Source organism: Nycticebus coucang, chromosome 18 (assembly GCF_027406575.1).
Source record: "Nycticebus coucang isolate mNycCou1 chromosome 18, mNycCou1.pri, whole genome shotgun sequence".
In the NCBI taxonomy this organism is placed as follows: Eukaryota; Metazoa; Chordata; class Mammalia; order Primates; family Lorisidae; genus Nycticebus; species Nycticebus coucang.
Window position 1 is genome coordinate 37,683,029 of NC_069797.1, and position 24,524 is coordinate 37,707,552.

Genomic DNA, 24,524 nt, shown 5'->3' on the forward strand with positions numbered 1-24,524 from the left:
TTTTATTGAGAATTAAAATTATATATACCTATTGTGTACAACATGAAGTTTTTAAATATGTACACATTGTGGAATGGCTGAATCAAGCTAACTAACATATGCATTACCGCACATAATTATCATTTTATTGGTGAGAACACTTAAAATCTACTCTTTAAGCATTTTTCAAGAATACAACATATTGTTATTAACTATAGTTGTCATGTTGTATAACAGAACTCTTGAACTTATTCCTTCTAAAATTTTGTATCCTTTGACCAACATCTCCCCAATACTCTAGCCCTTATATAAATTCAATTTTTTAGATTTCACATATAAGTGAGATCATATGATATTGTATTATTAATATGTTGTTTTAAAATCTGTTTTAAGAAGATGAGAACTATTCTTGTACTCTAACAAAGTTCTCAAGTTAACAATCTTTATTTGTAACAGTTCAATTATTTACTACAATTAAGGAAAAAATCTGAAATTTATATACTATTATTTACCTCAACAACACTACATATAAGCTAAAAGGAATATACATGGGATAATTTCAATTTACTCTGCTAAAAAACTTAGGATACATAATTATCTGCAAGTTTACCTTTCCATATTTCTCCTTTTTGCTCTGCGAAGAGCTACTATTCCATGTTTTGCAAGAGTGTCTAAGGAAAATGGATCAATTCCCTATAATCAAATTAACATAAAAGTTATAAACATGTTTTAATGTTTTTCTCAAACATTTTGGTCTCAGCACCACTTAACGTTCTTAAAATTTATTAATAGCCCTAAGAGCTTTTGTTTATGTGAGTTCTACCTTAATTGTATTATGTTATAAATTAAATCTGCAAAATTTAAAAAATATTTAATTCCTGACCTGGCATGGTGGCTCAGACCTATAATCCTACCACTCTAGGAGGCTGAAGCCAGTGGATTGCTTGAGCTCAGAAGTTTGAGACCAGCCTGAGCAAGAGTGAGACTCTATCTATACTAAAAATAGAAAAACTAGCCTAGCATGGTGTTACATGCCTATAGTCCTACTCAGGAAGCTGAAGCAAAAGGAATGCTTGAGTGCAAAAGTGAGGTTGCTGTGAGCAATGACGATGCCACGGCCTCTACCCAGGGCAAGAGAGCAAGAGATTGTCTCAAAAAAAATTTTTTTTAATTCCTTTAAAATAATAAGCCTATTTTATATATTATATTATATTACAGAGTCTCACTTTGTCACCCTTGGTAGAGGGCTGTGGCATCATAGCTCACAGCAACCTCAAACTCTTGGGCTAAAGCAATCCTCTTGCCCAGTTTTTCATTTTTAGTAGAGACGGGGTCTCACTCTTGTTCAGGCTAATATCAAACTTCTAAACTCAAACAATCCATGCACCTTGGCCTCCCAGAGTGCTAGGATTACAGGAGTGAACCATAGCACCTGTCCTAAGCTTATTTTATATTAACATAAATAACATTTTAATAAAAATTTACGATACTTTTCAAAACAAAAATATATATGGTGAGAGATTTCTTCAAATCTCTTTTATATCTGTGTTAATAGAAGACAGATGGATTTTCTTATCTGCTTCTGCATTCCATTTGTGATGATATGTTGTTTTGGTTTAAGTATATGAAGAAAGTCTGGCCCCACATAGATAAATATTAAAAAGAGATGAATATTTTAATGGCCTTTTCAGATAACTATGGATATTCCTTGCTAATACAACAAAACTCAACGAGTAGTTTCTGGAAAGTCAATTTCAATATGAAATTACTATCAAAAAACTTTTCATTCTATCCCACATTAAAATCTACTTATGTGCCCTGTGCTTTCAATAATTTATCCATGCATGATTTCATAAAATCATGCATTTTTTAGTCATTTAGAAAATAATGATTCACTGAGTCAAGACAAAACTTCCAAATGTTGACACATTTTCATAATTATACAGTGTGAAAAAAATCACATTTGTTAATTTCATCACTAATACTTATTGGAAAAGTCTTTTTTTTTTTTTTTGAGACAGTCTCACTCTGTTGCCCTCAGTAGATTGCTGTGGCATCACAGCTCACAGCAACCTCAAACTCTTGGCTTAAGCGATTCTCTTGCCTCAGCCTCCCAAGTAGCTGGGACTACCGGTGCCTGCCACAACACCTGGCTGTTTTTTTGTTGTAGTTGTCATTGAGCAGTCCCAGCCAGGTTTGAACCCACCAGCCCTGGTGTATGTGGCCAGCACCCTACCCATTGAGCTATAGGCGCTAAGCCATCAGAAAAGTCTTTTAAGCATTAGGAAGCTGTCAAGCTCACAGTGGCAGATACAAGTTTTCTGAAATCCTGATTTTTGTTTGAAAGTTGAAATGTTATTGACAACAAATATTTGCAGTTGTTTTCCTTGAAGTAACAGGATTGCTTCATTCATTTTTGAGAAAAACCTTCCATATCTAAATAATAACAGTTTGTCAGTCATTCTTTCAAGCAAAAATTGCACTCCATGAAAAAGTGGCCAAACAACTACACAAGACTTTTCCTTTGAGACTTCATTCTAGTATATAGCAAAAGTGCTTTGTATGTACTTTATATGTTGTTATATAGAATTATAAAAGGGTACATGTTTAGGCAAGGCACAGTGGCTCATGCCCGTAATCCTAGAACTTTCAGAGGCCAAGATAGGAGGATCCCTTGAGGTCAGGAATTAAGACCAGCCTAAGCAAGAACGAGGTCCTGTCGCCACAAAAAATAGAAAAATTAGCTGGGCCAGTCCTAGCTACTTGAGAGACAAACACAGGAGTGAGCTATGATATGCCACTACATTCTGTCCTGGGCAACAGAGTGAGACCCTGTCTCCAAAATTAAATAATAAATTAATTGCATAAAATAAAATAATACATAAAGATCAAAATTTAATAAAATACATTTTAATACTTCCTCAAGACAATGTTAAATGAAACTTCCATTTTTTTTAGAACTACAAGTATGTGGCGATGTGTCAATAAAAAATGCAATAATTACTAGTATAGTTTGGAGTTACTGCTTTGATTTGTGCTAAGGTGCTACTAGCTTCACCTACTATACTAATTTTTCACCATCCTGGCAAATGTCTGTACATCTGTATTTTTTCTTTTTTTTTTTTTTTAAAGACACTTGATACTTTTTTCATTATTATTATTATTATGAAAATAGTTTTGACAACACAGATTCCCTAAAAAGGTGTTGGAGACTTCTAGGGGTCCATACAACACAGTTTGGGAAATGCTAAAGAACATTTACAACAAGGAATTAAAATCGAAACTTTCTCACCTTTTGATTAATGACAACAAATCCTTTATCGAATTCTGCACAGACTTTGTCTTTCAGGTCTATTATTTTTTGGACTCTATTGTCAATAAATTTTCTTTCAGCTTTTACCAATTTCTCTTTCTCTTCCACAGTCTTATAAAAGAAACCAGAGCTCACCTCTCTGAAAGATTAATAAAAACAAGCTAGTAGAAACAGGAGGGAAAAGGGAGGCAGGATGGGTAGAAGGAGTTTACACTAAAGATCTGAGAGGACAGAAGAAGATTTAAGAACACTTTTAGAAAAAACAATTCCAAAAGTTACATAGAAACTAACACGTACGTCTTTTCGTATTCTAGTGACACATTGCAAGTAAGGATAAAAGCATCTTCTACTCGCTTCTTCATGTCTGGATGTCGGGCGCCATGATCCAAAACTAATCCTCTGATCAACCTATTGAAAATATGTAGTATTTCTTACTTTGCATACACACTCTAAAGTTTGACATAAAATTAAATGCTTAAAAGTTCTAACGAAACTGCCAGGATACACACTGTTTCTTTGCTTCAGCTTTAATGTTTTTTGTTTGTTTATTTTTGAGACAGGGTCTCCCTTTGTTGCCCAGGCTGGCCTGGAACTCCTGGGCTTAAGTGATCCTGCCAAGTATTTGGGACTGTGGGCATACACCACAGACCTTGGCTTGAGAATTTACTTTAGCACGGTGTGACTGTGAAATCACAATGAAAAGTCAAGCCAGAATTACTCGCTAAGTTATATAGCTCAAGAAAATGTGCCACAGCTGATCAAGTAATGAAAGGCACACAATGAGTTTCTTAGGAACATTATTCAAAATAATTATATGGAACAACTAAAAATTGTTAACCTAAATGGCCAACAATAGGATATTGTTCAACAAATAATGACCCAACTATTTGATGGTTATGAAAACTATGTAATAACATGGGAAAATATTTATAGGGCTTAACTGATAAGCACAGAATGACAAATTACATATAAAGTATGATTATAACTAACCTTTTAAAAAATAAGCATCTTGCCATCAAAAAGGAAAAAAATGGAAAGAACATAAGAATGGGGTTATTCTTGTGTGGTAGGAATATAAATGATTAGTGGCACCTGTGGCTCAAGGAGTAGGGCACCGGCCCCATATACCAGGGATGGCGGGTTCAAACCCATCCCCAGCCAAAAAAAAATGCAAAAAAAAAAAAAAAAGGAATATGGATGATTGGGGAGGGAGGGCTTTTTTTTTCCTGTGTTCCAAATATTCTTTCAAGGGGAAATATTTTTATAACTTTATAAAATTAATTTAGGGGACAGAATTTCTACTTAATGAATCTTTTATAACCAACATTTATTGTACATTAAAGTAAAAAAATAATTTTAAGTAGTTCAACATAAAGGTAAAAAGTTTTCAAAATTTAAATCTAACTGATTTACTCCAATTCCTAACTGAAAGTGAAGATATCTTATTTAGGAAGAAACAAACTGTGTGTTCAATATTTTTCACTATTTTTTTTTTTAAACAGAGTCTCACTACATCGCCCTCAGTAGAGTGCTATGGCGTGACAGCTCACAGTAACCTCAAACTCTTGGACTTAAGCCTTAAGCTGATTTTCTTGCCTCAGCCTCCCAAGTAGCTAGGACTACAGGCACCCAACACAACGCCCGGCTATTTTGTTGTTGCAGTTGTTTAGCTGGTCTGGGCCAGGTTCAAACCCACCACCCTCAGTGTATGTGGCTGGCACTGTAACGACTGTGCTACCACTGTGCTAGGAGCCAGTATTTTTCACTTTTCAAGCCTTCTTCACTCTTCTTCCTCTCCATCCTCCCCAAGTGGTCTTGCTCCTTTGAGAAAATAGAAACACTGTCCCATTATAACCACTACCAATCCACAGCACTTGAACCTGAATCTCCTACTACTATGGATCAACTGTCCACGTCAACCACCCTACTTGTGTGCTGTATTCCCATTCTCCTCTGTGTTCTTGCATTGTACCCGATTCTTCCATATCAACTCTTCTTGTCTACGGAAGAATCTTTATCAGTGTATAAACTTGCTATAAGAATTTCCACCTTTAATTCAAAGAATCCTTCTCCCACAGTCCCATTCCCATATTCCCTTCTAGCTACTGCTCCATTTCTCAGCTCTCCTTTACAACTAAACTCCCCTGAGTTTACCATTCTCTCTTGAGCCCATCTTTGAGCTAGCTTTTATTTCCACCTCTTTACTAAATTGGCTTTCATTAAAGCCAACAAAGTAATAAATGTTTTCCAAATATAACAAGCAACTCTCAGTTCACAACTTACTCAAGCCTTGGCACCCATAGCACAGTGGTTATGGCACTGGCCACATGCACTGAGGCTGGAGGGTTCAAACCCAGCCCAGGCCAGCTAAACAACAATGCCAACTACAACCAAAAACATATATATATCCAGGCGTTGTGGCAGGCACCTGTAGTCCCAGCTACTTGGGAGGCTGAGGCAAGAGAATCGCTTAAGCCCAAGAGTTTGAGATTGCTGTGAGCTATGATGTCCCAGCACTCTACCAAGGGCAACATAGTGAGACTCTGTCTGAAAACAAACAAACAAAAAAAAAACACACAACTTACTCAAACTTTCAGCAGCATATAACACCACTGATTATTCTCTTCTTGAAACACAACTCTCTTGGGTTTCCTGTCTCACTGACCACCCCTCCTCAGTCTCCTCCACTGAATCATCCTCATTTTCTCAAACTCTAAATATTGGCGTTCCCATGGCTCAACTTTCAACTTCCCCTTTTTTCTAACTATAGTCATTTCCCAGATTATCTCAACTCTCATGGTGTTAAGACATCTATAAACCAACAACCCTCAAATATGTATTTCTGGGTCAGACCTCTATTCTGAACTCTAAACACATCTCTTTAACAGCCTACTAAACATCCCTACATGGGTGCCTGATGGGCATCTCAAATATAACATTCTCCAAATGAACTCTTGAATTATTTTCCCAAACCTGCTCCTCCAGTCTTCTCCATCCCAAGAAATGGCACCACACTTTTCCTGCTGTTCACGCAAGAGATACCCTTTACTCCTCTGTTTCTGTCACCTTCCATATCAAATCACCAACAAATCCTGCTGCCCCTTTCTTCCAAGTAGATGTTCATTTAAATCATTTTCTTTTCTCAGCTGTACTGTAACAAGAGATTGCTAACTGGTTTCCTGTTTCTGCCCTTGCCCCTCCCTTACCTTCCAACCTGCTCTGCAGTACTCCCTATACAACAACCACAGATACCCTTCTCAAACATAAATCAAGAACATGTTACCCTCAGCAACAGCAGGCTAATTTGGACCAACTCTACCACTAAAAGCAACTAAAAATTCTAGGTTAAAAACAAAAAACCTTGGGCAGCGCCTGTGGCTCAAGGGGTAGGGTGCCGGTCCCATATGCCGGAGGTGGTGGGTTCAAACCCAGCCCCGGCCAAAAAAAAAAAAAAAAACCTTGGGCGGCGCCTGTGGCTCAGTGAGCGGGTCGCCGGCCCCATATACCAAGGGTGGCGGGTTCAAACCCAGCCCCGGCCAAACTGCAACAAAAAAATAGCCGGGCATTGTGGCGGGCGCCTGTAGTCCCAGCTACTCGGGAGGAGAATCGCCTAAGCCCAGGAATTGGAGGTTGCTGTGAGCTGTGTGACGCCACGGCACTCTACCGAGGGCAATAAAGTGAAACTCTATCTCTACAAAAAAAAAAAAAAGAACTTTAACAACATTAGAGAGATACAAGATAGCAAATAATTACAGGCCAAAACTGAAATAAAGCAAAAACCCCAAGGTAAATAGAAGCAATTAGAGAACTGCAGGTGCTTTTATCCTAAAGTCACTTGATAATCCAGGTAATTCTGAATTTTGATTTCAATAACTTTGCAATGAGAAGGGAACAAAATTAAAATCCTGAAAAAAATAAAAAATTAAAAAATTAAAATTAAAATCTTGGAGCTCTTCCAAGCTGGAGAGTCTAATAGGAGACCCTCTTCACTATAAGCTGGAAGCCAAAGGGTCACATACTCAGGGTTATCCAGAAGGATAAACTAGAAATAATCAGCTCTCACATGGACTTACAGTCAGAATTCACGTTAAATGGATATTCCAAAAAAAACCCTCAAGCTGTGAATTTAATTTAAAGTAGTCCCTAGGCTTTTTGAAGAAGCAAATGCAAATCTTCTCTGCAGGAAAGGCACCTTCATTCTAGGTCTCGAATTACTTCTATAACTACTTTTTATAAGCACAGTGAAAGGCACATATAGAAACAAAGCACGATGAGTGAAAATAAGTAAAATACTATAAACATCAGAAATAGCAAGCCAAAACTTTAGATGCTATAATTATCAGACACGGGCAAGGTACAGTGACTCATGCCTATAATCCTAGCACTCTGGGAGGCCCAGGCTAGTGGATTGCCTGAGCTCAGGAGTTTGAGACCAGCCTGAGCAACAATGAGACTCCCGTCTCTACTAAAAACAGAAAAACCAGCCGGGCATTGTAGAAGTCTCAGCTACTCAGGAGACTAAAGCAAGAGGATGGCTTAAGCCCAGGACTTAGAGGTTGCTGTGGGCTACGATGATGCCATGGCACTCTACCCAGGGCACAGAGTGAGATTCTGTCTCAAATAAATAAATGAATAAATAAATAAATAAAAATTCAGGCTAAAAGTAAAAATTAGTTGGCCAAGTGCAGTGGCTCACGCCTCTAATCCCACTACTCTGGGAGGCCAAGGTGGGCAGATTGCTTGAATTCACGAGTTCAAAACCAGCCTGAGTCAGAGCGAGACTCCATCTCTAAAAATAGCCAGGAGTTGTAGCAGGCGCCTGTAGGCCCACTTGGGAGGCTGAGACAAGAGGATTGCTGGAGCCCAAGCGTTTGAGGTTGCTGTGAGATATGACATGATGGCACTCTACCAAGGGCGACAAAGTAACTCTGTCTCAAAAAAATAAATAAATAAAAATAAAAATTTAAAAAACAGGGCGGCGCCTGTGGCTCAGTCGGTAGGGCGCCAGCCCCATACACCGAGGGGGGCAGGTTCAAACCCGGCCCCGGCCAAACTGCAACCAAAAAATAGCCAGGCGTTGTGGCGGGCGCCTGTAGTCCCAGCTACTCGGGAGGCTGTGGCAAGAGAATCGCTTAAGCACAGGAGTTGGAGGTTGCTGTGAGCTGTGTGAGGCCATGGCACTCTACTGAGGGCCATAAAGTGAGACTCTGTCTCTACAAAAAAAAATAATAATTTAAAAAATAATAATTATCAGACATGAACTACGAGTTTAAAGAAGTAAAACAGGGCAAGTTTGAAAAGACTGTCATGGAACAGAAAATGACAAAAAAATGACATGACAGATTTTAGGAAGAAAAAAACAGTACTTCTGTAAATAAGTAAATAGACACCCATACATATTCATGCACACACAGATATCGAAAATTCAGGTAACAACAGACACGTATCCATATATCTAACAAAAGAATGTTACAATGTTTATAAAACCACTATTCATAATGGCTAAAGATTGAAAACTACCTAAGTGCCCATCAGTAGCAGATTGAATAAAGTGTGAGATATATATATATACATACATATATACATTTATTTATTTATTTTCCCCCCCAAGATAGAGTCTCACTTTGTCATCCTCGATAAAGTGCCACAGTGTCATAGCTCATAGCAACCTCAAACTTTTGGGCTCAAGTGATTCTCTTGCCTCAGCCTCCCAAGTACCTAGGACTATAGGTGGCCACCACAATGCCTGGCTATTTTTTAGAGACAGAGGCTTGCTCTTGCTCTGGCTGGTCTCAAACTCCTGAGCTCAGGCAATCCACCCACCTTGGCCTCCCAGAGTGCTAGGGTTACAGGTGTGAACCACTGCACCCAGCCTATATTGTGCTATATTAACACAAGAAAATTCTAAACAATAAGACTAAACAGTCACTAATAATGGGAAAACATGAATGAGTCTCACAAACGATGCTGAATGAAAAACATCAGACACAAAAAGTACCTATATGGTTTCAGTTATACAAGTACAAAACAAGTAACATTAATCTATGCAGTGGAAATTCAGATTATTCTACAAGAAATAATGGCTGGCGCTGGACTTTTAAGATACCAGTAGCTCTGTTTCTTGTATGACTACACAGATATATTGGGAAAATTCATCAAGCTGTAAGGTTATGATAGGGGTACTTTCCCATGTGTATTATGCTATTTATAAAGCATTTTAGGCCAGGCACAATGGCTCACATTTGTAATCCCAGCATTCGGGAGGCCGAGGTAGGAGGATCATTTGAGGCCAAGAATTTGAAGCTACAATGAGCTATGATCATGTCACTGCACTCTAGCCTACAAAACAGAGTGAAAGCCTGTCTCTAGGGGAAAAAATGGGGTTTTTCAATTAAGGGATTGATTTTAAAGTAGAGTAGATATAGTTTAAACGAAAATCAGGAAACAAAAAAGTAGATCTCTAGAAAATATCCAGAATGCAACACAAAAGACAAGATAAAAAAAAAAAAACATAGAAGGCAGAAGGCTGAGGGAGGAGAATCACTTGAAGTCAAGAGTTCAAGAACAGCCAGAGCAAGACCAAGACCTCGTCTCTACAAAAAAAAATGCAATAGGCTCAGCCACATACACCAAGGCTGGCAGGTTCAAGCCTGGCCCAGGCCAGCTAAACAACAATGACAACTGCAACAAAAAATAGCCAGGCATTATGGTGGGCACCTGTAGTCACAGCTACTTGGGAGGCTAAGGCAAGAGAATTGCTTAAGCCCAAGGGTTTGAGGTTGCTGTGAGCTGTGATGTCACAGCTCTCTACTGAGGGCAACATAGTGAGACTCTATCTCAAAAAAAAAAAAAAAAAAAAAAAGTAATTAGCTAGGCATGGTTGCATTTCCCTGTCGTCCCAACTACCTGGAACGTTAAGGAAGAAGAATCGCTTGAGTCCAGGTTGCAGTGAGCTATGTGATAATGCCACTGCATGCTAGCTGGGGTGACAGAGCAAGACTCTTATTTCAAAAGGGAAAAAAATGTACACAAAAGGCAGAATAAAAACATCAAGCATATATTAACTTAGGAAAGGAGAAGAGGGCTTGGCGCCTGTAGCTCAATGAGTAGGGCACCAGCCTCATACACCAAGGCTGGCAGGTTCGAGCCCAGCCCAGGCCTGCTAAACAACAATGACAACTGCAACAAAAAATTGCCGGGCGTTGCAGTGGGTGCCTGAGGCAAGAGAATCACTTAAGCCCAAGAGTTTGAGGTTGCTGTGAGCTGTGACGCCACAGCACTCTACCGAGGGTGACATAGTGATACTCAAGAAAAAGAAAAGATGAAGAAAAAAGAAAAACTTAACCATGTTTGTTGGCACACACCTATAGTCCCCACTACTTGGGAAGCTGAGACAGTATTGCTTGAACCCAGGAGTTTCAGGTTATAGTGAGCTATGATGATGCCACTGCACTCTAGCCTGGGTGACAAAGCAGTACTGTGTCTCAAAAAAAAGAAAAAAAAAATGAAAGAAAGAAAAAAAAGAAAAGAAAAGAAAATTGTGGCTCGGCACCTGTGGCTCAAGTGGCTAAGGCGCCGGCCCCGTACACCTGAGCTGGCGGGTTTGAATCCAGCCTGGGCCCGCCAAACAACAATGATGGCTGCAACCAAAAAATAGCTGGGCGTTGTGGCGGGTGCCTGTAGTCCCAGCTACTTGGGAGGCGGAGGCAAAAGACTCGCTTGAGCCCAGGAGTTGGAGATTGCTGTGAGCTGTGATGCCACGACACTCTACCCAGGGCAACAGTTTGAGGCTCTGTCTCAAAGAAAAAAAGAAAAAAATTGCCTAAGTAATCAAAAATCTTACTACTAAAATTCTTCACACTGCTTCAAAATAATTATCAAGACAGGTTAGGTGCACTGGCTCAGGCCTATAATTCCACAGTTTTTAAATCAAACTTTGGTTCTTTAATATCTGTAAAGTTGTGAGCATCTTACCCTTGTTACATATGGCAATATGGTCCTTATGGACAACATTCTGTGTAAAAATTACGTAAAATCTACATCAAGATTAATGTGACGTTAAGGTTTTTAAATTTTAGTATAATTCCACATTTTGAGAGGCCCAGGTGAGAGATAAGTTGAGGCTACTAGTTCAAGACCTCAGCCCAGAAAACATAGCAAGTCCCTCCAAAAAATTTTTTAAATAAGCTGGGCGTAGTGGTAGATGCCTGTAGTCCCAGCTATTCAGAAGGCTAAGGCAGGCCGGGCGTGGTAGCTCACACCTATAATCCTAGAACGGAAGGCCAAGGTGGGTAGATTGCTCAAGCTCACAGATTTGAGACCAGCCTGATCCAGAGTGACACCTGGTCTCTAAAAAATAGCCAGGTGTTGTGGCAGGCGCCTGTAAGTCCCAGCTACTTGGAAGGCTGAGGCAAGAGGATTACTTGAACCCAAGAGTTTGAGGTTGCTGTGAGCTAAGACGCAATGCCATTCTACCGAGGGTGACCAAGTGAGACTTTGTCTCAAAAAAAAAAAAGGCTGGGCAGTGCCCGTAGTTCACTGGGTAGGGCACCAGCCACATACACCAGGCTCGGTGGGTTTGAACCCGGCCCCAGTCAGCTAAAACAATAATGACAACTGCAACAACAACAAAAAAATATAGCTGGGCATTGTGGCAAGCGCCTGTAGTCCCGGCTACTTGGGCGGCTGAGGCAAGACAATCACTCAAGCCCAAGAGTTTGAGGTTGCTGTGAGCTGTGACACCACAGCACTCTACCTAGGGTGACAGCTTGAGACTCTGTCGCCAAAAAAAAAAAAAAAAAAAATGCTAAGGCAAGAGGACTGCTTGAGTCCAAGATTTGACGTCACAATTAGCTATGACAACACCACTGCACTCTAGCCTTGGTCTAGAGTGACACCCTATCTCAAAAAATAAAAAATAAAAAATCATTATCAAGGCAAAAAAAAACAATAAGAGGAAGAGAGAAACTATAAATTAACAGAAATTTTACGGATACAGCAACCAAATGCAGTATGTAAACTGTTTGACTACTAACCCAAACAAAACTAAAAAAAAATAAAAACAGATAATTGTTAAAATTGGAATACAAATCAGATATGTAATGGTATCAATAAGTTATTATTAATTTTTTAGATGTGATATATTTTGTGGATATAACAGGAAAAGGAAGGACTTATTATTTTATAAAGTATTTATAGATGAAATATGATGTCTGGATTTGCTTCAAAATAATCAAGGGTAAGAGGGAGGAGAGATATAATTAAAGTAAGACTGGCCACATATTGGAAATTGGAAAGATGGGTAACAGGTGAGAGTTCCCTATTCTATTATCTCTGTATTTATATATGTTTAGAATTTTCTATAATACAAAGTTTAAAGAGTTAAATCCCAAATCCCAGTTAGTCTCTCTTACCTCTCTGACATCATCTGTTTTTTACTCTTACCATGCTCCAGGCACACTGGAACACCCCAGGCACACTTTTGCCTCAGGGTCTTTTCAACTCTTACTTCTCTCTACTTATTCCAGGCCAGGTAAATCAGCTCCCACCTATAATCCTAGCACTCTGGGAGGCCGAGACAGGTGGATTGCTTGAGCTCAGGAGTTCAAGATCAGCCTAAGCAAGAACAAGACCCCATCTCTACCAAAAATAGAAAAATTAGCTAGGCATAGTGGCACATGCCTGTAGTCCCAGCTACTTGGAGCTGAGGCAAAAGGATTGCTTAAGCCCAGGAGTCTGAAGTTGCTCTCAGCTAAGATGCCAGGGCACTCTACCCCAGGACAACTGAGACTCTGTCTCAAAAAAAAAAAAAAAAAAAATTAGTTCCAGATACTCATATTTCTTCAGAGATCAGAGATCTCTTAGCTCTCTAGTTTCTAATCAGAATGGCCTTCTATGACCACTATAAAATCACACACATGATTATGCTTTTCTATTTTAATGTAAAATGTAAGTTTCTTGGGGAGAGAAATTCTGTTTTGTTTGCCCTTCATTCTCAGCACCTAGAACAGTGACTAGCTCATGGTAAGAACTCAGTTACTGCATGTTGAATGAATAGATTGATGTTGAATAAAAGTAATGAAATTAATAAAAGAATGTCTGAAGAAAAACAAATATTCTACAACCCATACATCATCAAAGCTTATGCAATTTACTTTGTATCTGTTTCTGATTTATGCTTCATCTCCATGATTTCTACCATGAAGAGATCAATAGGGTAATCCGGTCTTCTAATAGCCAAAACAGAATCCACCACAGCCTGAAAAAGAAGTAAACAAGAACAGTAAATTATCTGAACTACTAAAATAAGTCAATGCCCCAAGTAATCTGTCACCAGACTAAACAGGTAAAGCCTTTAAGCTTCAAAGGATGTTTTCGGTAAAGCCCACAAATACCACTTTACTATGGACATTAATAATAACCAATACCAAATGGACACTTTTAATTTATTTTTCTTTTTGAGACAACGTCTCACTTTGTCACTGTCGGTAGAGTGCTGTGATGTTATAGCTCACAGCAATCTCAAACTCCTAGGCTCTCAAGCAATCCTCTTGTCTCAGCCTCTCAAGTAGGTGAGACTACAGGCACCCGTCACAATGTTCAGCTATTTTTCAAAAATGGAGTCTTGCAAAAAAAAAAAAAAAAATGGGGTTTTGTTCTTTTTTTTTTTTTTTTGTAGAGACAGAGTCTCACTGTACCGCCCTCAGATAGAGTGCTGTGGCGTCACACGGCTCACAGCAACCTCTAACTCTTGGGCTTCCAAGATTCTCTTGCCTCAGCCTCCCGAGCAGCTGGGACTACAGGCACCCGCCACAACGCCGGGCTATTTTTTTTTTGCTGCAGTTTGGCCGGGGCTGGGTTTGAACCCACCACCCTCGGCATATGGGGCTGGCGCCCTACTTACTGAGCCACAGGTGCCGCCCAGGGTTTTGTTCTTACTCAGGTTGATCTTGAACTTCTGAGCTCAAGCAATCCACCTGCCTCAGCTCCCTGAGTGCTAGGATTACAGGTGTGACCCACCATGCCCAGCCTGCCAATGGACACTTTTAGAATCTTAAAAAACTTCAGAGACTATCAGTTCCAAACTCTATTTCACAATTGAGATAAAACTTTAAGAAGCTACAGTCTCAGCCAGGTGTGGTGGCTCACACCTGTAATCCTAACACTCTGGGAGGCCAAGGCAGGTGGTTTGCTTGAGCTCACGAGTTCAAGACCAGCCCGAGCAAGAGTGAGACCCCATCTCTACTAAAAACAGAAAAACCTGATGGCGCCTGTAGCTCAGTGGTTAGAGCACTGGCCACGTACACTGGGGCTGGCGGGTTTGAACCTGGCCCAGGCCTGCTAAACAACAACAACAACTCCAACAAAAAAATAGCTGGGCATTGTGGCAGGCGCCTGTAATCTCAGCTACTTGGGAGGTTGAGGGAAGAGAATCACTTAAGCCTAAGAGTTTGAGGTTGCTGTGAACTATAATGCCATGGCACTCTATTGAGGGTGACACAGTGAGACTCTGTCTCAAAACAAATGAATAATATAAAATAAAAAATAGAAATAGAAAAACTGAGGCAAAAGGAATTCTTGAGCCCAAGAGTTGGAGGTTGCTGTGAGCTATGATGCCACGGCACTCTATCCAGGGAGACAGCTTAATATTCTGTCTCAAAAAAAAAAAAAGAAGTTACAGTCTCACACCTGCTGCCATGGCTCATGCTCATAATTCCAGCATTTTTGGAGTCCAAGGTGGGAGGGTTGCTTAAGGCAAGAAGTTCAAGGCCAGACTGGGTAACACAGGGAGACACAATCTCCGCCAAAAAAATTTTTTTAATTAGCCAGGCAAGGTGCTTGAAGTCTTAGCTAGTTAGAAGGCTGAAATGGGAGGATCCCTTGAATCCTGAAGTTGGAGGCTGCAGTGAGTTATGAATGCACCACTGCACTCCAGCCTGGGTGACAGAGAAAGACCCAATCTCTAATAACAAAAAGAAAAATATTACAAAATTTACAAAAATTTATAAAATTATAGTCTTAAAATGAAATCTAACACCTACCAGCAGAACCAAGACTAGAATTCAAGTGTCTCCCATTGTTCTTTTTACCATACCAATACTACCCAAACTTTTCTACTAAAAGACATCTTAACGGAAAAGGAGAAAATATAATCGAAGAAAAGAGCTCGAATTTTCTGACTATCATAACATGGGATTTTAAGTTATATGTTTTATCACAAAGGGACTATGTCATGCCACAACATGCGCATGTTTGTTTCAATGTGAAAATAATGCTCTTCCTAGGCGGTGCCTGTGGCTCAAAGGAGTAGGGCCCCGGCCCCGTATGCCAGAGGTGGCGAGTTCAAGCCCAGCCCCAGCCAAAAAAAAACCGCAAAAAAACAAAAAAGAAAAGAAAAGAAAAGAATGCTCTTCCTCAAAATTGTAAAGTAAAAATGATACTTCAGAAAGATACCTCATTATTCTGCCACATATCTGCAGGGATTTACCATTTAAGAAGCACAGCACAACACACCGTATTGCTTACCTCAGAAAATATGAAAATAACATGCTATGCAAATTAAAAGCTAAGGTATAGGGCGGCGCCTGTGGCTCAGTCAGTAGGGTGCCGGCCCCATATACCGAGGGTAGCGGGTTCAAGCCCAGCCCCAGCCAAACTGCAACCAAAAAATAGCCGGGCGTTGTGGCGGGCGCCTGTGGTCCCAGCTGCTCGGGAGGCTGAGGCAGGAGAATCGCTTAAGCCCAGGAGTTGGAGGTTGCTGTGAGCTGTGTGAGGCCACGGCACTCTACAGAGGGCCATAAAGTGAGACTCTGTCTCTACAAAAAAATAAAATAAAATAAAAGCTAAGGTATAACCACTCTAAAATATAAAGCAAAAAAACCCAACCCTATGTCTTAGAAAAGTTTACCTGAGGTAACATAATATATTAGAACCTCCACAGTAGGCTTGGCACCTATAGCTCAGTGGCTAGGGCACCAGTCACATACACTGGGGCTGGCGGGTTTGAAGCCAGCCCGGGCCTGCCAAACAACAACAATAACTATAGCCAAAAAATAGCTGGGTGTTGTGGCAGGCGCTTGTAGTCACAGCTACTTGGGAGGCTGAAGCAAGAGAATCGCTTAAGCCCAAGAGTTTGAGGTTGCTGTGAGCTGCGACACTACAGCACTCTACCCAGGGCAACATAGTAATACTTTGTCTCAAAAGAAAAAAAAAAAAAAAAAACGTCCATAGTCAATCACTGCCCTTCATTGGCCATCTTCTTTAGTTGACCTCATTTTCATAGAGCAGACATGCATAGCACCACATATACATATCAGAGTACAGAGGACCTAGTTCCTTACGTTGATCACCTGCGTATGTTGACCAATATTTTATAGTCCCTTGGGTGGTCAACTTATGGAGGTTCTATTGTATTTGGTTTTGAAGCCTAATAAGGCCATGGAATAGTGAAAATATCAGTGTTTCTTTAATTCCAAAAAAGAATGGGCCCAAAGCAGATGGCATGAAGGTTCTGGGCCACCTGAACCAATAGCAAAAAACACAGCAGAGCCTTTCTTCTGACTGTTAAGCAAGAAATTGTCTAATTCTAATCTGATTTTCCAAACTGGTTTTCCTAATGATAAGAATTGGCCAGAAACAACTCAGGTATTCAAGTCCATTTGGCATTTGTATTTCTCAAAGTAAATTAATAAGATAGCATTCTGCTTTGTATGGCAACATCTTGTGAATTTACTTGCTATGAATTCGTCATTCCCAGTAAACTAATAAATTCACAAATTGCAAAGCTAAGGAACAATAATATCATCAAACAACAGCTACCTGATAAAAGCTTTCCCAAAATATCCAGCCAATCTTGTCTTTGTGTAATACATAACATATATTCTACTTTTACAAGTAAACAAAACAAAGTGTGACTTTCTTAGATGTGAACATTAGATAGCAGATCAATCATGCTTCATTAAAGTGGTAACCTTACCTCCCAAGCAAGCTGCTAAAACAACTTTCCCAGGTGTCATCTCATATAATAAAATATGGACTCTTAGGTTTAAAGAGACCAGTATAATACCCAAGAGCTTCTACAGATGGTATTCAAGTAGTCAAACCTCTCTTAACTTTCAAGTCACTTAAAAGGTCTTATGACACTTTCAAAAAATTACAAACACTAATGTTTTGTAATGTTCTGACCAATCAAATCAGTCTATAAATAAGCCGAAACAGTAAAGATCAGCCTTCCATTTTTTTTTTTTGAGACAGAGTCTCACTATGTCACCCTCTGTAGAGTGCTGTGCTGTTACAGCTCACAGCAACCTCAAACTATTGGACTTAAGCGATTCTCTTGCCTCAGCCTCCCAAGCAGCTGGATTACAGGCGCCTGCCACAACACCGGGATATTTTTTGTTGCAGCTGTCATCGTTGTCTAGCTGGCCCGGGCCAGGTTCAAACCCACCACCCTCAGTATATGTGGCTGGCATTGTAACCACTGTGCTATGGGCACTGAGCCCTGCCTTCCATATTTTAAGTTCAAAAGAACTACATGCAATATTTGATTATCTTATTTAAAAAAAGAAAAATATGTTTTAGGCTACACTTATTCTGAATGCAAAAGTTTAATTACATACCTCTGTTAAAACATCAGCCAGTTCAACATGAACTTTAGTTTGTAGTGATGTTCTAGCCACATCTAAGAGGATTGTTCTTTTCATGTCCTTTTTCACTTTGATTTCTTCCAAAACTTCAAGCGCTTTCATTTTTGCAACTTCAAGCCCTTCAGCTATTATTCTAGGGTGCAGGCCCTGTTATGTCAACATGAAATTATAAATTAAAAAGTATGTCATTCCAAGCAAAAGTAACCATCCTCTCCTACTAATAGGTATGCCAAAAAGTTACATTAATGCCATATATTATAAGCATGATTTATAAAAGTTATTTTGACTCGTTTTATCTGAAATAATCTCAAATTTATAGAAAAGCTGCAAATCTAGCACAAAAAAATTATAAAAGTCCTTTTTATTTCCAAATATTATGACTACATTGTTATCATGTGGAATGAGTACTAAAGAAAAGATTCCTTTCAATGCAGAAAAAAATAACCAGCACTGATTTGGAGAAAAGTGGTAGTCAGACCACTGTGGTGTCTAGCCCTTCACTCAGTGATCAAAGTTGACATCACAGTAATGAGAGAAGCAGCCTGTGCCTCCTGATATGATGCATTCCATAGAACATAATGCTTTTGCAGTATCCCTGCCCAAAATGTATAAGCTGGGTCTAATGGAGGAAATAGGCAAATCCAAACTGAGGCACTTTTTACAAAATAATGGCCTGTACTCCTTAAAAGTAATAATGTCTTGAAGCACAAAAGGCAGCCCAGAATTAGTTCAGCTGAAAGGAGACTGGGAACTGGGGGACTGGGCACATGACAACTGAATACAATGGATGAACCTAGATTTTCTTTTTTCTATAAAGAACACTAAATTTCTATAAGAAAATTAAATAAAATCTAAAGATTAGATTAGTGCCAATGTGTTATACTGATTTCCTGTTTTCTGTAATCATACTAAGATTATGTAATTCCCTGATTTTAAGAAATACATGTCAAAATATTTAGATCATGTCTGCAACTTATTCCCATGCCATTTAGAAAAAAATATGCACACTGACATAAAAATATATACATCTGAGGGAGTGGAGCAGATAAGGAAAGAGAGATGATAATAACACCTGGAGAATCAGGGTTAAAAGTGTACAGGTGCTGGACTTGGTGGCTCACGCCCATAATCCTAGTGCTCTGGTAGGCTGAGGAAGGAGGATAGCTTGAGCTCAGAAGTTGGAGACTGGCAAAAGGGGACCCCCATATCTACTAAAAATAGAAAAAAATAAGGCCAGGCATGGTGGCTCACGACTGCAATCCCAGCACTCTGGGAGGCCAAGGTGGGTGAACTGCTAGAACTCAGGAGTTCATGACCAGCCTGAGCAAGAGTGAGACCCCATCTCTAAAAAACAGCCAGGCAAAGTGGTGGGTACCTATTATCCCAGCTACTTTGGAGTCTGGGGCAAGAAGAAATCACTTGAACCTAGGAGTTTGGGGTTGCTGTGAGCTATGACACCGCATTCAACCCAGGGCAACAGAGTGAGACTCTGAGAAAAGAAAGAAAATAAAGAGAGAGAAAAGAGAGAGAGGAATAGCCAGGCATGGTGACTATGTATATAGTCCTAGTTACTATGAGTCTGAGGCAGAAAGATCACTTGAGCCCAGGAGTTTTGAGGTTGCAGTGAGCTACAGTGATGCCCCTATACTCTATTTGGGGCAACAGAGCAAGACTCTATCTTAGAAAAAGAAAAAAAAAACAGGAATTCTTTGTAATATTCTTGTAACTTTTCCAAAGGTCTAAAATTACGACAAAAAAAAATTTTTTTTGAGACAGAGTCTCACTATGTCACCCTCAGTAGAGTGCTGTAGCATCACAGCTCACAGCAATCTCAAACTCTTGGGCTTACGCGATTCTCTTGCCTCAGCCTCCCAAGTAACTGGGACTACAGGCCCCCACCACGACACCTGGGTATTTTTTTGTTGCAGTTGTCATTGTTGTTTTAGCTGGCCCAGGCCACCCTTGGTGTATGTGGCTGGCACCCTACTCACTGAGCTACAGGCACACCAGACAAAATAATTTTTTAAAAAACAATAGTTTAGGCCAGACATGGTGGCTCGCACATGTAATCCTAACACTCTGGGAAGCTGAAGCAGGAAGATGCCTTGAGCTCAGAAGTTTGAGATCAACCATAGCAAAGTGAGACACCTGTCTCTATAAAAATAAAAAAAAAATAGCTAGGTGTGGTGGTGTGTGCCTGTAGTACAGAGTAGTTGAAGGGTGAGGCAGGAGGATCACGTGAGTCCAGGAATTTGAGTCTGCAGTGAGCTATGATGATGCTGCTGCTTCTACCTGAGGCAACAGATAGAAATTGTGTCAAAAAAAAAAAAATGTATTCTGGGCTGGGCACATCATAGCTCACAGCAACGTCAAACTCCTAGGCCCAAGCAACCCTCTTGCCTCAGCCTCCTGAGTAGCTGGGGACTACAGGGAGCCACCATAATACCCAACTAGTTTTACTATTTTTAGTAGAGACGGGTCTCACTCTTGCTCAGGCCCGTCTCTGAACTCCTGAGCTCAGGCAATCCACCCACCTCATCTTCCAGAGTGCTAGGATTGCAAGCAGGAGCCACCACACCAGGCCCCTCCTTTCCATCAGTCCTATCATAATCTTTATAAGATGACATTTGTTGAGCACTTCTGTTGGGCATGATTCTATGGGCTTTACGTGAATAATTTAATCTTCTCAACAACATATGGAGTGGGTATTATTATTATTCCTATTTCACAGATGAGGAAATCAAAGGGATAAAATAATCTTCCTGGGTGGCGCCTGTGGCTCAGTGAGTAGGGCGCCGGCCCCATATGCCGAGGGTGGCGGGTTCAAACCCAGCCCTGGCCAAACTGCAACAAAAAAAAATAGCTGGGCGTTGTGGCGGGCGCCTGTAGTCCCAGCTGCTCGGGAGGCTGAGGCAAGAGAATCGCGTAAGCCCAAGAGTTGGAGGTTGCTGTGAGCCAAGTGATGCCACGGCACTCTACCTGAGGGCGGTACAGTGAGACTCTGTCTCCACAAAAAAAAAAAAAAAAAAGATAATCTTCCTTACATCACCAGGATAGTAAGAAATGGAACCAGGGTTTAAACCCCTGAGACCAGACTCTAAGCCTGTGTTTATTAACCATTTTCAAAAATGTCTTTGGTCGGGCGGCGCCTGTGGCTCAGTGAGTAGGGATGCCATGGCACTCTACCAAGGGCAGTAAAGTGAGACTCTGTCTCTACAAAAAAAAGGTCTTTGGTCTAGGACCTCATAATCTCTCATCTGGCATTTTGACTGCCTTAAAACTGGCCCCTAGGGCGCCGCCTGTGGCTCAGTTGGTAGGGCACCAGGCCCATATACCAAGGGTGGCGGGTTCAATCCCGGCCCCTGCCGAACTGCAACAAAAAAATAGCCGGGTGTTATGGCGGGCGCCTGTAGTCCCAGCTACTCAGGAGGCTGAGGCAAGAGAATCACTTAAGCCCGGGAGTTGGAGGTTGCTGTGAGCTGTGTGATGCCATGGCACTCTACCGAGGGCCACAAAGTGAAACTCTGTCTCTACAAAAAAAAAGAAAAAAGAAAAAACTGGCCCCCAGATATTTAAAATGCCAATCTGACCATATCAGACATTAATATGCTGAGATGGGCTGGACACAGTGGTTCGTACCTATAATCATAACACTCTGGGAAGTGAAGGCAGGAGGATCACTTGAGCCCAGGAGTTTGAGACCAGCCTGTGCAAGAGCAAAACACCTGCCACACCCACACATCCACCTGTACTAAAAATAGAAAATTTAGCCAAGCATTGGGGAGGCTGAGGCAGGAGAATCGCTTGAACCCAAGAGTTTGAGGTTGTGTGAGCTAGGCTGATGCCACTGCACTCCAGCCTAGGGCAACAGACTGAGACTGTGTCTCAAAATAAAAATATGCTGATATATTTGGTCTATAACAATACAAGATAAAAACATAAGCTTCCGGTTAGCACACTACATGCTCTCAGTGATCTGGCTCCCTTCTCTTTTCCAGCCTCTTTCCCACTATCGTCCACCTCACTTTAACCTGCAACACCAAACTGCTTGTAACACCAGGCAATTCCATGTTGCCGCTCTTCTCTGTGCCTCGGCTCATGTTGTTCTTTCTCCCCAAATGCCATTCTCCTCGGCCTTTGCTTTTCCATTTGGATCATTTCTCCTCACTAAAAAGATTTAGCCCAGGGCTTATTTCCTCCAGAGAGTGCTTCCTGACTACCTTATGCTAGTTCAGGCTATCCCTCCAGCCTCAGTGCTTCATACCCTGTGCCTAGCTCTATCACTGTATGGCCAGACCCTGTTATAATTATGTCTGTCGGCATCTCATCCTTCCCAGACTCATTTCTTCCTGACTGAACCGTAATTCTACCTGGATATCCCTCTTCCACTTGTACTTTGAAAGAAGCTAACTCTATTTCTGATGAGGTTAAGATAATTCCCCTAAAAACTTCTATTATTTTAGGACAGACATAAAACTAAAGTTAGCTAGGCTTGGCGCCCGTAGCTCAGTGGTAACGGCGCCAGCCACATACACCGAGGCAGGTAGGTTCAAACCCAGCCTGGGCCAGCTAAACAACAATGATGACTGCAACAACAAAAAAAATAGCCGGGCATTGTGGCAGATGCCTGTTGTCCCAGCTACTTGGGAGCCTGAGGCAAGAGAATTTCTTGAGCCCAAGAGTTTGAGGTTGTTGTGAGCTGTGATGCCAAGGCACTCTACTGAGGATGACATAGTGAGACTCTGACTCAATAAAAAAAAAAAAAAAAAAAAAAAAGACTAGGGCACTGGCCCCATATGCCAGAAGTGGCAGGTTCAATCCCAGCCCCGGCCAAAAACTGCAAAAAAATAAATAAATAAATAAAAAAGACTAAAGTTGGCTCAATCATACTAAAAATACCTTTAGTACCTTTTGGGGAATTATACTGAGAATGGCTTTCCCTTGCCCTCACCAGGATGGAAATAATCCTCAGGATGAAAGAGCATTGTTAGTCCAAGAGCTAAGAGACAAAGGATCCGGGTACCTGATGACAGATTGAATTTTATAATTAGCCTGAAAAGCCTGCCTTATCTCTCAATGTTCTATTATGGGAGATAATAATTTTCTTATTGGGCGGCACCCATAGCTCAGTGGGTAGGGCATCGGCCACATACAGCAAGGCTGGTGGGTTTGAACCCGGCCTGGTCCAGATAAACAACAATGACTACTGCAACAACAACAAAATAGCCAGGCATTGTGGCATGCTCCTATAGTCCCAGCTACTTGGGAGGCTGAGGCAAGAGAATCACTTAAGCCCAAGAGTTTGAGGTTGCTGTGAGCTGTGATGCCACAGCACTCTACCCAGGGTGACAGCTTGAGATTCTGTCTCAAAAAAATAATAATAATTTTCCTATTGTTTCAGTTTTAGTCAAGTTTCTACTGCTTACAGCAAAAGCACCCTAATGAAGATAAGTGCAAGTACTAAATTAATAAATTTCCAATAGTGGGCGGTGCCTGTGGCTCAGTGAGTAGGGCGCCGGCCCCATATACCGAGGGTGGCGGGTTCAAACCCAGCCCTGGCCAAACTGCAACAAAAAAATAGCCGGGCGTTGTGGCATGTGTCTGTAGTCCCAGCTACTCGGGAGGCTGAGGCAGGAGAATCACGTAAGCCCAAGAGGTGGAGGTTACTGTGAGCCATGTGACGCCACAGCACTCTACAGAGGGCAATAAAGTGAGACTCTGTCTCTACAAAAAAAAAAAAATAAATAAATAAATTTCCAACAGTAAATGAAACACAAAAAAGTAATATTTTTAGCACTTGATCAGGTTATGCTTCACCAAAATGGTTCCTGAGAACCATCAGAGGAAAGAGATAAGTAACGCCAAGGAAAGCATAAAGACTGAACAAAGGCACAGAGGTAGAAATGTGCAGGACAATTCCGGAAGCTAGCGAATGGAGGATTCTGGCTAGAGTTGATGGTTTTTATAAAGGAAAATGAAGCTAGAAAGTTATGTAAGACAAAGTAACATACACAGGAAGCCAGCATAATTTCACAATGCCCCTGAGTACGAGAGGTTGAGCAGCCCTCTGGAGAGATTCTTTATTTTTTTTATTTATTTTTTTTTTTTGTAGAGACAGAGTCTCACTGTACTGCCCTCGGGTAGAGTGCAGTGGCGTCACACGGCTCACAGCAACCTCCAGCTCTTGGGCTTAAGCGATTCTCTTGCCTCAGCCTCCCGAGTAGCTGGGACTACAGGCGCCCACCACAACGCCCGGCTATTTTTTTTGTTGCAGTTTGGCCAGGGCTGGGTTTGAACCCGCCACCCTCGGCATATGGGGCCGGTGCCCTACTCACTGAGCCACAGGCGCCGCCCTGGAGAGATTCTTTAAAAAACAAACAAGATAGACTCAGCATGTGTAGCACAGTGGTTATGGCGCCAGCACTCCACATCAAGGGTGGCGGGTTTGAATCCGGCCAGGGCCAGCTAAACAACTGCAACAAAAAAATAGCCAGGCATTGTGGCGGGCACCTGTAGTCCCAGCTACTTGGGAGGCTGAGGCAAGAGAATCACTTAGGGCCAAGAGTTTGAGGTTGCTGTGAGCTGTG

General features: G+C 41.1%; 1 protein-coding gene across 4 annotated transcripts in view; it reads right to left on the reverse strand.

Moving 5' to 3' along the window:
* The window catches only part of CCT6B (chaperonin containing TCP1 subunit 6B), a 60,247-nt gene that overhangs the window by 13,456 nt on the left and 22,267 nt on the right, over positions 1 to 24,524 (reverse strand). For 3 of the 4 annotated variants that reach the window (XM_053570991.1, XM_053570988.1, XM_053570990.1), the window contains 5 exons: positions 17,911 to 18,084; positions 13,447 to 13,550; positions 3,590 to 3,700; positions 3,272 to 3,431; positions 590 to 672 (listed from right to left, as the gene is read on the reverse strand). In XM_053570991.1, the coding sequence (XP_053426966.1) occupies positions 590 to 672; positions 3,272 to 3,431; positions 3,590 to 3,700; positions 13,447 to 13,550; positions 17,911 to 18,084 (632 nt within the window). The remainder of the gene's footprint in view (positions 1 to 589; positions 673 to 3,271; positions 3,432 to 3,589; positions 3,701 to 13,446; positions 13,551 to 17,910; positions 18,085 to 24,524) is intronic. The other variant, XM_053570989.1, reaches the window with a different exon arrangement.